This window comes from Hemitrygon akajei, chromosome 2 (genome assembly GCF_048418815.1).
Source record: "Hemitrygon akajei chromosome 2, sHemAka1.3, whole genome shotgun sequence".
NCBI lineage: Eukaryota > Metazoa > Chordata > Chondrichthyes > Myliobatiformes > Dasyatidae > Hemitrygon > Hemitrygon akajei.
In genome coordinates this window covers 76269772-76283802 of record NC_133125.1, presented here as the reverse complement: position 1 = coordinate 76283802, position 14031 = coordinate 76269772, and the positions used below count along the sequence as shown (strand labels likewise).

Here is a 14031-nt window from a genome sequence, read left to right as displayed (position 1 = left end):
TCATCTGCCATTGCTGGCCACTTGACCTTCCTCTTCTTCTCTGCCATCATGCGAAGAATCTACCTGGGTACTGTGGTCTGAAGCCTGACCTAGGTCATCTCTCGTCTGTCCTGGAGTACGATGACTCTCTTCGGAGCGAATTGCTGTGGCTTGTGTTGAAAAGACCACATCATCTGTGCTTGGTGAAGTAATTCATCTTCATCCGCTGGGATGGAATAGCACTTCAACTTTGCTTGATATGTAAATATCTTTGTGATTATCTCCTTTCTTTGCATATATCTTCGTGAATATTCCTTCCTCTGTGAATATCTTCATGAATATCTCCTTTCTCTCTGAATATCGCTGTGAATATCTTTCTCTGTGACTATCTCCTTTCTCCGTGAGTTTCTTTGTGAATATCTCCTCTCTCTGAATATTTTTGTGAATATCTCCTTTCTCTGTGAATATCTTTGTTTGTTTGTATAATTTCATTTCATTTACTTTCTCCACCCTCCTGCAAATGCCAGCAAGACAAAATGATCTCAAGTGTGGGTATGGGGATATATACATACTTTCATAATCTGTTTACTTGTACAAACGTACTTTTGTAATTTTGAAAGAATGCTCTCATTCGAACAATACAGGGATTTATGTTTTATTTCAAGATCCTTTAAAAATGTCTTATTTTCATTTTGCGCGAATGGACAGCTATGAAATTAATCTACTGGTAGTACAAATGTTTGGTATTGATTGTGCACTTTGTAGCTTACTGGAACATCAGCAATTTAACATGCTGGCTAGGGAGCGGGTTATTTAGAATGAAATGTATGACCAACGTAGTATTTGTGCTTGGATACTCAGTCACAGTGTGTGGACAGTGCTGGTTAGGTCTCATTATTAACAGGACAATTGTCCTAAATTACGAGTTTAAATATGGGCCTTACTGTTTTGTCTGAGATCTGACTGGAAATTCAATGACAATTTTAGTTTAGTCAGAGAAAGTTCAGAGTAAGCAATGACATTTCCTGTGTGGATATTCCTGGTCCAGAAATAATTAAAAAATTATAAAGTCATTGCTGTCATTGAGGGAGCTGGACAACTAGTGTCATTATGTGTGTGGCCAATGCCAGGTCTGAATAAACAGCGATAATACTGGTATCCGTCAGTGATGCCCCTGCTGCAGTAGTGACAGTTCTATTTGTGTTGAAGTGATGTGTCGGTCTGAAGGAGGAAACTTCATCGGGGATTACAAACGATCCAGAAGTGCATTTAATTTAAGAGCCTTGTGCCTGTTATTGGATGGTAAAATATTGTCCGATATGTTGGAAAGTGAGCTCTCATCCGTAAAATACCTAGGTTCACAGCCTAGTTATTCCATCGCAGAGTCACAGTGGCCTTTCAAGTACATGAAAAGTTTGGAGATTTGTTCAAAATAAAATCTGCAAGAACAGATGGTAGTCAAGGGATCTCACAAGGTGATGTGATTAAAATTAATGCAAAACCATTTTCCAGCATTTGATGGGCAAATGAAGACATTGGATTTTTATAATTGTTGAAGTCCAGTCTCCCAATGAAATCTGATACTGTACAGTCATGGTGGGGAGGAGGCTAGTCGGAGAAGGGAGACTGATAATTTTAATGGAGGGATTTTGGAAAACATGATGACATTTAAATGGAATTCAAGGAAGAATTCCAAACTTTGACCGGTATTGCCCAATTTAATGTGATTGATATTAAAGAGCAATATTGTCTGAAATAACAATAGAATAAGAGAGGCGGGAATATGGTGAGTGTTTCAGACAATAAGCCGACTCTCTTAGTTTTCATTATAGCACAATTCTCCGATAATCTCGGCATGACAATTGAAAAGAGAGTAAAGGAATATAGAATATTCCCAGAGATGGAGATAGGAAAGGGAAATGGAACCTTTCAAAGAGGCGGAACAATTCGGAAATACAGTATGCACACAAGTTTAGATAATATGGAGATGGAGCTGCAGTGGGATGAATGTAGATGAAAGTCAGAGCGGTTGTCTGCGGAAATATTATGGATTTTGTTCTCAGATTAAATTGGAATTGAAACACAAGGTGGGGAAGCAACCTGATTCAGCAGCAGATATTCTTGAGGGGAGGATGGAGCGAATGAATGGAAGCAGTGTTTCCAGTGGCGAAATATGAAAGCCTTGGTCAGGCATTGATGTGAGGACTGACAGAACAGAGTTTACCGATTAGGTAATTGACCATTACACTGGCACAATTACAACAGCTAGAATTTGAAGCTTTGATTATTTCATAACTGGAGTGTGCGACAGCAGCATAAATTTCCCCATGCTCTACTTCCACTCACCCCCATGGATCTGCGACCAGCAGGACCCCCAATGCCTCAGCACTATCGACCCGGTCTCCCACACCCCAATCACATCACTCCAACATTTAGTCGACTTGCAACTTGACGGGTTGTTGATTAGACGCCCTACTCCCCCAGATGGTTTAACATCAGCGTGAAGTATACGCATTAAATCTTCCTGACCCTGGTCTCCAACCGACGTCCCATCGGAGGTTTGAGGGAAGGAATATACTATAGCAGCCGCTCTGCCCACCCACTCCAAGGGTCTGGTCACCATGCCGCACTCCGTCAGTTTGTACCCAGAAGATTCAGAAGCTTAAACCCATCAGCTCCACAGGCAAATCCTCATCACCATCTCCTAAGCTAATCTATTTGAAAATACATTCACTGCCTTATGAGAAAAACACTTCCTCCTCATCTCCATCTTTACTCTATTTCCCTCATGTTGAGGCTATCTCCCCTAACTGTTGTCTCACAGACCAGAGGTAATGATTTTTCTGCCTCTGTTTTACCCATCTCTCTTTTATTGTTTGATACCTTTCTGTAAGACCTCTTCTTTTTCTTCTGAATTATAGTCGGCTTACTCCCAGGAGATTCACAGGTTTCACCCTGTCATCTCCACAATCAATTCCTCCTCACCATCTCCAAAGTCAATCTCTTTTCTGTGACGTAATGTTGCAGGTCCACAAACATATGAGTATACCACACTTGGGACTATTGTATTCAATTCTGAACATGGAATATAGTACAAACAACAGTGTAGCGCAGAAACTAGCCATTCAGCCCACAAAATTGTGCGGACCAGCATGGGTGGAACAGCTGGAAAAAAAGAGCTAAAATTTTGCAGGTGGAAGTTAATGCAGATAATCGTGAGGTGTTGCACTTTGGGAGAAACAACCAGGGTAGGAATTACACATTGAATTAGGATGTGCGGGAGAACACAGGGATCTGAGAATACAGTTCCACGATTCCTAGATGTTGACACATAGGCCTTCATAAATCAAAGTACTGAGGGCAAGAGTAGTTATGTTGGAGTTGGATAGGACATCACAGAGTACAAACCTGGAATATTGTGTGCAGTTCTGGTCACCTATCCACAGGGAATATATCAATACACTTGAGAGATTGCAGAGAAAATTTATAATCATGATTCCAAGAATTGAGGACCTGTATTATAGGGAAAGATTCAATAGGTTTAGACTCATCCAGACTGAGGCTTTTCCCCTTCAGGTTCGCTGTTTCTAGAACAACAGTTCATAGGTTAAGAGTAAAAGATGAAACGCTGAAGGAGATCCTGAGAGGGAACTTCTTCACTCAGTGGGTAGTGTGGAATGATTTGCCAGAGGAAGTGGTGAATGCATGTTCAATTGCAACGTTTAGGAGACAGTTGGAAATGTCCAGGCTGTGAGGATCTTCGAGTACACGGCCTGCTTTTCTGACACAGGGGAAGTAAAGGAAGAGTCCATCGAGGGGAGGCCTGTTTCTCTGACATTCTCTGTTCTCCAAAGTTCTCTGCAGTTCCTTGCAGTCATGGGCAGAGCAGTAGCCATACGAAGGTGTGAAGCATCGACAAGAAGGACAGAGACCTCGGCCTTCACCCTGCCTTGTGTAGCTGGATCCTGGACTTCCTGTCAGATCGCCAGCAGGTGGTAAGAGTGGGCTCGCTCACCTCTACCCCTCTGACCCTCAGCACACATACCCCTCAGGATTGTCTCCTTGGCCCTGCCTTTACTCTCTGTGCACCCATGACTTGTGTCGCCACCCACAGCTCCAATCTGCTAATTAAATTTTCTGACGAAACTACACTGATTGGCCTGATCTCAAATAATAATGAGGCAGCCTACAGAGAAGAAGTCATCACCCTGACACAGTGGTGTCAAGAAAACAACTTCTCCCTCATTGTGACAAAAACAAAGGAGCTGGTTGTGGACTACAGGAGGAATGGAGACAGGGTCCAAATTCAACATTTCCAAGTCTGTTATTGATACAAAATGCATATTTTAATATTGGTCATGACTCAATGTATTTTATATATTGTTAATGACATAAAACATATTTATAGATTGTTACTGACAGAGAATCGTATAATTTGTGTTCCATGTGTTATCTGAATGTATCTGCCTGTGATGCTGCTCTGGCAAAGCCAGTGTTTCTCTGTACCTGTACCTTCCCGTACTTGTGCACTTGGTAATAAATTCAACAGGGCCTGAGACAACTCAGTGAGGTTTGATTAGTAATGATCATCTTGGCAGCTCGATAGGTCGAATGTAGAGAGACAGTACACGGTTAAATGCAAAACCCTGAACAGTGTTGATGATCAGAGGGATCTTAGACTCCAAGTTCATCACTCCCTGAAAGAGACTGCACAGATTGATCGGGTGGTTAAGAAGGCAAATGGCATGGTTGTCTTTATTAGTTGAAGACTAAGGAGGGAGGGGGAGGGGGAGCGGGAGAGACCTACATCCACACTATGCCGGATAAATCCGTAATCGAAGCTTTTTCTCTTTGTTTTTACCCTCCGTCCACAGTAAAACGGCGTTTTTGTCTCCTGAAACCGGAGCTTTTCAAAAATGCTTTTCAAGGTGGATATTTTTGAAAATGTTGCTCGGGCAGATCAGTGTGGACGGAGTAACCGGAGACTTGAAAACGCTATCAGTCGGCAGTGCATTATTTCATTGTTTTCTTGAACGCAACCTAACAATTTCAGAACAGATGGCAACAAGACTGAAGCCAGAAGAGTTAGAAATGTACTCACCAAATACTTTGACCCATAACTTACTGAATAAATAAGTATACTGTACTCACTTTGCCCTGTTTTCTGTCCTTGCTCGTATGAAAGTGGTTTACCTATTTATGCAAGTACTTCTCTGACAATAGATGTGTAACAGCCTAATGTAACATTGTATGGAAATACAAGATAACACTGATGCAGACATGTTTTATACATTTAACAAGATGCTTTATTAATGCAACAGAGTTAGTCAATTTTTCAATGTTCGTCGTCAGCCGTGTCAATCTGTCCGTGAACTCCCTGTCAGTTGCCGCCGTATGCTCCAGTATTTGTTTTTTGTTAGTTTTAAGTTCTCCTGCGCGAGAGCCAACAGCTGTCTGTCGTTTAAATTTTTTCTAGTCTCTAACTGTACAAACGCGCTCTTTTACAGCGAGATTCGACACCGAACATGTCGCTTGTTTTCGCTAGATGTCCTGCGCATGCGCATGAGGAGGAGATTGGCCGAAATCTCCGTTCCAGTGTGGATAGATTTTCAAAAACGCATAGTGTGGACGCCTATCGTTTTTACGCGAAACCGGCGTTTTCAGAATTATCCGGCCTAGTGTGGATGTAGCCAAGAGACTGACTGACTGACTGGCAAAGCTGATAGCTTCAGTTTTGGCGCAGCTGAGGCTTGGAACTCTGTCGCTAAGTCTGACACTCGCGCTCTTTGTCTGTCTCTCTCTCCCTTTCAAAAAATCGATTTTCGGGATATTGTTTATAATTTGCGGGCGTCAGGGATCCGCTATCAATATCTGGGAGACTCCCGAAACTTCCAGGGGAGGTGGGACGTCTGGAGCACTCTGCCTTGTCTAGGAGCCCCACCGGTCACGTGATCCCGTTCGCCCTACCCATTTAACCGCAGATGGGCAGCATCTGCGCGTTTGTTTCCGAGGCCCCGCCCTCCGAATGATGTAACAACCACTTCGCGCATGCTCACTGTCTCCGGATGGGCGGTGTTTTCCTTTCCGCTTAGTGCTGAAGCAGGTCATTTGCGGGGTCGGTAAAGGATCTTCGCTTCCTGGGTCGGTGAGCCGGGGGTCGGGATCATTGTCTGCGGGCCGAAGATATCACTTTCCCATCGGTGAGTATTGAGAGCAATCCCGAGCGGGGAGATCTGAGGGCCGTGAGCCCCGAGCTGAGGGCCAATTACTCATTTAGTACCTAGTTATCTGGGCTCGTCCAAAATGTGTCAACTTCACTTAGTCTGCATTGAACGATCCAAACCAGGAGCCCAGGCTGTTCATTTCCGCAGAATTGAAATGTAAGTCCCGCCAACGGTTCACGTGAGGCTGTTTATCGCAGATCTGCCCCGCCCTCCGCTTCGTGACGCAAGATCACGTGGTGTTCTTTTTATTTTAGAATCTTTTATACAGCAGTATGTACTGTTAATTCAGTATTTGTGTATTGCTGGAGAACCATCAATGATCATTGTAGATTTCTTTTCCATCTACTCATTCCCTGCCCATCTGGTTCAACCTCTGTCCAGTCTCTTCCCCCCACCCAGCTTCAGTGGGTCAACCATCTGGGTCAACCTTGGTCCACCCTGTATCCCATCACCTTAATGTTATTCTTTCTTCTAAACAATCTTTCAATCTTCAGCAATCTTTCTTCTAAACTGTGTCTTCATTGTGAAGTGTTCTTTTGCACCTTTGGCCTTGCTGAGTTATTTCCAAAATCGCTTTTTGTTAGCTGGAATGCCAGAGGGTCATCAGGTTCTGTTGTGCATTGGTGTGGAGGTGCTAGTTTTTGAACTGGGACTGGCTGACAGCAAAAAGTACAGGGAGAGTTGGTGCTTGGCTATAATCCTGTGATCTACATTCCAGGCATATGGAACTGTTGGTGTTTTGGCTTTGACTTTGGTTAGTGCTTCTACAGATGGGGCTGGATGTTCGTCCTTCTGAAGTGAATCAGAAATTTTGAACATTGGATGTTGGTTATAGGGAAATCCGGGATTGCACTACCCAGTGTGAAATGAGAGGACAATGTATGAGACCCCCAGGAGTGGCAGATTCAGCTGTGTGACTCTGTGAGGTTAGGTCCTGGGATATCACAGTTTTTGATCCAGGTAAAATGGACCCGGGGTTCAAGCTGCTTGGGCTTATGAGGTATTGAGCAAGTATTTCTGGTCTGGGATCAGATATTTGTTTCTGGAGTTCCTTTAGAAGCAATGACTGCTAATCTGAGGAGAGGATCAGTTCCCATTCTGTCCTCACAGGGAGAGGGTATGAGTAAATGGGCTGTTCTGTGTTTAGAACAGCAGAAATAGACCCGTGAGTTTGGTGTTCGAACTGTGTTTGGAAATTCCCCCCCCCCCCCCCCCCTCACTGTCACCTGTCTGTCACTTGGTGGGAATCAAGCAGTATCTCAGGTTGCTGGAAATCTGCACTAAAAACGGAAAATGTTTGAAGCCATTCTGACGAACCGTTATTAACCTGAATTGTAAAGTTTGTTCCTCTCCCCACAGCTGTTCCTTACCTGCTGAGCTTTTCTGGTAATTCCAGTTTCTTTTTATTACATTCACCCTGGAAGGGTTTAAATTTCCTGAAATGGATCTTTCTTAACCTGGGAATAGAAATGCCTCATTCTGTGATTGTAGAACAGTAAAGAAACCACAACTTTTTCCTGTAAATTATCCTGGAACCAATTTGTCTGTTATTTCTAGAAATGTATTCATTACAGTTGTTGCTAATGTTACGTTCCCCAGTAACCGGGTAATTTTCCAGCAAAGATAGATGGGTCCACCGAAGCCTGATGCTACTATTTTCAAACGTTTTTATTTATAAAGGGGCACAAATGTATGGTTAATACAAAACATTCAGATCATATACGTCGTCACAACTCAATCTAAAGCACAGGTATAGTAATAATCAATCAGAAATAAGCTCTATCGTTGTCTAGGGGTAATGTAGATATATATTGTTTACTGGATATTTAAAAGTCTTTTTGCGGTCACTGCAGTTCCACCCGCTGCCGTCGTTGTGGTGTCGCGTTGGTGCACTTTTGTTAGACAGAGAGAGAGAGGGGGGATGAAAGAGTTACCCGACCGGTTTTCCAACCTGGAAGAGTTCGGTTTGTCGGAGCCTCGTTGGGGGAATGAACACTCCTCTGTGGCCTCCCCTGTAGCTAAGCCGTTCTTCCGTTGTGGGGTCGCCAATCCCAGGCAAGGAAAAGACGCACACGAACCCCACCACCGGCTGTCGCTCTCAAAACGCTGTCGCAGGATTTCTAGGGTGTCTTCTGGTGTGTCTTGCACCCCGCCTCGGCAGCCCACCTTTTATCTGGACTGGCAGGGTTGTAGATGTCCATCAGGGTGGGGGGGGGGGGGAGGCAATCCTTCCCCCATCACCCATCTCACATTGCCCTGAGATTTTGCACGTAGGCCAGTTCCTTATCCCACAAAGGTGTCTCCCAAGACAATGGCTATGTCCGAGGCTTTTGTCTTGTTGACCGACCAGCCCACATTCCAAACCGTAAGGCTCTCTCTCTCTCTTGCGATTCTCACAAAGGAGGGGGCTGAGGTCATGACACTAACAAGGTTCACAAGAATAATCTCAGGAATGATCGGCTTTATGTATGAGGAGCTGGACCTGTGCTCAATGGAGTTCAGAGGGACAGTGGGGTTGGTGGGGGATGTATGGTTAAGGAAACCTACTGAATGCTGAAAAGCCTGGATACGGTGGACATGGAGAGGACGTTTCCATTAGATGGAGAGTCTGTGATCTGATAGGACAGTGTCAGAATAAAGTTGCTTCCTTTTAAAACTGAGATAAGAAAATTTTTTTTGGCCAAAAGATGTCTGATCTGTGGAATTTGTTGCCGCAGGGGTTGGTTGAGGCTGTCATTTGGGTACATTTATGACAGAGGTTAATATATTCATGATCATTAAGTAGCTTCAGGGTTACAGGAGGAAGGCAGGAATATGATGTTGGAATAAAAATCAGCCATGGTTGGGGGGGGGGGAGCAGACTAAATGGATCGAATCACCTAATTCTGTTCCTGTGTCTTATGTCTTACCATGACTGAATGATGGCTCCTTCTTATCCCATATCGTTTTGTGATGTGTGAGGGACAATAAAAAATTGTTCACTGAGATCATTATATTTATTATATTTACATTATATTATCATTATATTAAACATATTTATGTTTACATTTCAGTGAGTTTTGTTCTTAGTAACATTAAGCAGAAATGTTTGGTTTTTTTTTGTTAATGTGCTTCATTATCTTTCATGTTAAAGTTAGATCTGCAGTGAGTAAATATGGAAAAAGAAAGGTCTGGACCATGGGTTGAGATTCTAAATCGGAGAAAGGTTAATTTTGATGGTATCAGAAAGGATCTGACACATGTGGTTTGGGACAGGTTGTTTTCTGGCAAAGGAGTGCTTGGTAAAGTGGGAGGCCATCAGAAGTAAAATTTTGTGGGTGTAGAGTTTGTATGTGCCTGCCAAAATAAAAGTTGAAAGGTAACTGGTGCAGGGTACCTTGGTTTTCAAGAAATATTGAGGCCCTGGATATTTAGTTCCTCTAAATGCCTCAGACTGTTGGGTGCTACCAAGACTCATTAATGACTACAGTATCATAATTCCATGGCCTGAGCTCATTTGATTTTTTTTTAGTCATCTTTTGTTGGTTTCTAAAAGCTTCCCAATAGTTTTTGCTCTTTTGTTTGCCCTCTCTTTGGCTTTTATGTTGGCTTTGGCTTCTCATTTCAGCAATGGTTGTGTCCTCCTGCCTTTCCAATACTTCGACTTCTTTGGGATGTATCGATCACTCAGCTTCCAAATTGCTCCTAGAAACTCCAGCCATTGCTGCTCCGTTGTCACTCCTACCTTTTCCCTTGCAATCAAGTTTGGCCAGCTTCTTTGTCATAGAAACATGGAGAAGTTCAGTATGGAAGCAGGCTATTTGGCCCATCTAGTCAATGCTGTAAAAACATTTAAGCTGTGTAATGCATACCCCTACCATCCAGGCTCCCATCCAAACATTAAATGGTGAAACCGAGCTCATATTCACCACTTGTGCTGGCATCTCATTCCATACTCTCACAAGCAATTCCACAAAGAGCTTTTCTACAGGTTCACGTTAAATTTTCATCTTCCCCACTTGCCCATGACCTCTGATTGTCATCCCACCCAACCTCAGTGGAAAAAGCTGCTTGCATTTACCCACATAATTTTGTATACTTCTAACAAATCTTCAAAGCAATGTATAATTTCCTTGTTTATGTTTAGAGTCTTTTTTAGGTGTATAAGTTGATGAGGGGCATTGATTGTGCGGATAGCCAGAGGTTTTTTCCCCAGGGTTGAAACAGCTAACATGATGGGGCATATTTTTAAGGTATTTGGAAATAGATACTGAGGGGGTGTCAGGGGTAAGTTTTTTACAGAGAGAGTGGTGGGTGCGTGGAATGCACTGCCAGCTATTTGTGTGAGAATGTTTCAGTTACTGTGGGGCCAGTAACCCATGCAGCTCACTGGGAACAGGGAATAATACCAATGGAGATAGTCAAGCTAAGCCAGGTTACAGATTGGTGATGGCAGAAACACCCCATTCTTATAGAGACAGGAAGACCATCAGAGAATTTGATGGCCATTCCAGATACCAGCACTGTGCCCAGTGACAAGATAATTTCTCTCTCCAATTTGGGTTGAACTTCACTGTAACAGTGTGATGTCAGATTGCACCTTGGCAACTCAAGTGATCTCATCTGAAATGTTGTCCTGCACCCATTGATGGATTTTGTATGTCTTTTTACAGGTTAAAAACGAGAAGGAATTTGTCTATGGGAATTCAAACACAAAACACCAGTTTTGCTGTCTCTGTCCAGATATTTAAGAAGTGGAGCAAGAGATTCACTCGATCATCCTTCCTGCTGAGACAGTGGGGAGGGATTCACTCGCTCATCTGACCCACTGGCATGCCCGTCATTTTACACAGGAGAGGCCATTCACCTGCTCAGACTATAGGGATAGATTCACTTGGACATCTCAATTGAAGTTACATCAGCAAGTACACACTGGGCAAGACCAGTCATCTGTTCTGTGTGCGAGAAGGGATTCAGTTGGTCATCCCACTTGTGGACACACCAATTAGTTCACACTGTGCAGAGGCTAGTCATCTGATGTATTTGTGTGGAAGGATTCACTCAGTTGTCTGACTTAATGGCTCATCAGCGAGTTCACACCGGGGAGCGGCCGTTCACCTGTTTGGACTGTGGGAAGGGATTCACTTTTTCATCTAAGCTGAAGGTACACCGGCGAGTTCACACTGGAGAGAGGCCATTCATCTGCTCAGACTGTGGGAAGGGATTCACTCAGGCATCTCACCTACTGATACATCAGTCAGTTCACACTGCTGAGAGGGATTTCACCTGCTCAGACTGTGGGAAGAGTTTCATTAAGTCATCTCAACTGAAAGTACATCAGCGAGTTCACACTGGAGAGAAGCCGTTCACCTGCTCAGACTGTGGGAAGGGATTCACTCAATCATCCGGCCTACTATTACACCAGCGATTTCACACTGGGGAGAAGCCGTTCACCTGCTCAGTGTGTGGGAAGGGATTCCATCGACCAGCCGACCTTCATAGACACCACCAATTTCACACTGGGGAGAAGCCATTCACCTGCCCAGACTGTGGGAAAGGATTCACTTTATTATCTCACCTACGGAGGCACCAGTCAGTTCACACCGGGGAGAGGCCATTCACTTGCTCAGTCTGTGGAAAGACATTCACCCAGTCATCCCACCTACTGAGACACCAGTCAGTTCACACTGGGGAGAGGCCGTTCACGTGCTCAGTGTGTGGGAAGGGTTTCACTCGGTCATCTCATCTACTGAGACACCAGCGAGTTCACACTGGGTAGAGGCCGATCACCTGCTCAGTCTGTGGGAAGAGTTTCTCTCAACCAAATCAACCAAATGTGCACCCTGGAGAGAGGCCATTCACCTGCTGTGAATGTGGGAAGTTATTCCCTCAGTAATCTAACCTTCTGACACACTACCGGGTTCACAAGGGGGAGAAAGTTTCAATAAGCTGCATGCTGGATATTTGTCCATCACCGTTGCTGAATGCAATTTCGAGAGTGACTGTCGGTGCTGAACTCTGCAAATATTGCTGCTGCTCACCACACCCAGTTCTGCACCCTGGTCTCTGGGCATGGGAGGAGTTTCTTCTGCTGCACATTCACCTTTAATTGGACTGGAGTTTAATATTCTGGAACTGAGACAAATAAATCAGTTCTATTTTGAACTTCGTCTCCAGTACTTAGTGAATTTATAACACAGCCTGTGTACAGTAGAGCCAACTCAGGCCGGCTGAACCCTGCCAGTGATTCTGTTCCACGATGGTCCTTTTAAATTCTCCCCTGTTGGTCCCCTCTTGCTCTCCCTGTGGTGATGGGTTCCAATCACTCTGTGGGTGAAGAGGTTTCCCTTGAATTTTCTGCAGACTGAAGAAGTCGAGCTGACTGGAGTTCTGCCTGAGATGTTCTTCACCCCTCAAATCTGTAGGCTGAGGAAGAATGACATTGGTAGTTAACTTCCTTAATCATGACTCATTTCCACATTATGGGTCATTTTCCCCGCTTCTAAAGGGTTGTTGAAAACACCCCTGTCCTCTAAAGACTGAAAGCAGAATGGGAAATCATTAGTTGGATGTTCAATGAAGCAGGGTCAGAAACCAGAGGCGGGTCTGCAAAGGGCAGAGTTTGGAGCTCTGGACAATGGTCGGGGTAAGAACGTACGATGAGAAGAAAGGGAATCAGCAGCGGGGCGTGGCAACGAATGACAGAGTAGCAACATTTGGAAGCTGATTGACAGAGAAAATAATTTGGTTGTCTGACTGGTAATACAATACCTGTCATGAGGTACTGCACTGGTCGAGGAACGTGTGTGTTGGGAATGGTTTTATCTATTGAGAGAGTTGTTCCTGCTTGTTTATCCTGTAATATTATATCTGGATTGTTATTATGGATTGTCCTATCTGAAATAATGTATTGATTATCATATAATTTGTAAGATTTTGACTCCAAAACTGGATCAGGCTTGAACTTATAGTGCCTTTATGAAGTTACAGTGGTCATTCATCAGTTTGTATTTTAAACCAAGAATCTGGTGAATGATGTTTGCCAATTCATTGTACCTGTGTAAGTAAACAGATTGAGTTAAACTGCTGCAGGATCCTGGAATGTGTTGGAGTGTGTCTGGTTTCTCTTGGCATTTTCTGCACTTACTGCCTTGTTTGTTTGTATTTCATGTATTTTCAATTTTTTTCCCCATTTGTTAACCACCTTGCCCTGTATTACTGCAAGGAACCCCTCTGTTTCTGGGAAGAGGTCTCCAACTCTCAGTCAGATGCTCGATGCTCTCTTGTCACCATCTCGTCTGCTCAGATCGTTGAGATGTCTCCCATGGAGGGTCATAGTCATTCCACTGGTTAATGTTTTCTTCCATAGTGATGATTCCTTTTTCTGAGTTGGCCTCTCATTAAGTTTTCTGGTCTGTATTTCTTATCATGATTGCATATACACACACGGAGTGCTGAATCCTGTTAATTTTTGATGAAAATATATACTTAGAAGTTTCATCGGACTTGTGTGATTTTTTTTCATGTGTGTTATTCCTCTTCTCCTTCTGTCCAAGGTAGTGTTAATCTCAGTGGGTTTGAGTGTAAATAGACTTTTCTAAAGTTTGAAATGGGACCAAGATATTTTTATATAAAAAAAGTCAATGTCTGTATTGTTATGATACAGCAACAATGAATATAGAATACAGACAGGTTTTTTTTATAAACAAAGAAACATTTATTTAAACTCAGCTCAACAACAAATGAAAAGTAAAAAAACTAACTGGAAGTTAACTGCTATATGGCAACTCGAACAGTTCTTAAAGCGATAATTGCGAACACAGTTCTTATAAGTGGTAAATGCGGATGT

At 43.4% G+C, this 14031-nt stretch overlaps 1 protein-coding gene across 1 annotated transcript; it reads left to right on the top strand.

The window, feature by feature from the left end:
* The first annotated feature begins 6022 nt into the window (after nt 1-6022).
* On the top strand, nt 6023-13680 carry LOC140714201 (uncharacterized). Its single transcript, XM_073025174.1, has 2 exons — nt 6023-6179; nt 10856-13680. Exon 2 carries the CDS (start codon nt 11260-11262, stop codon nt 11959-11961), a length of 702 nt encoding a protein of 233 aa, XP_072881275.1. The 5' UTR covers nt 6023-6179; nt 10856-11259; the 3' UTR covers nt 11962-13680.
* The last annotated feature ends 351 nt before the right edge of the window (nt 13681-14031 follow it).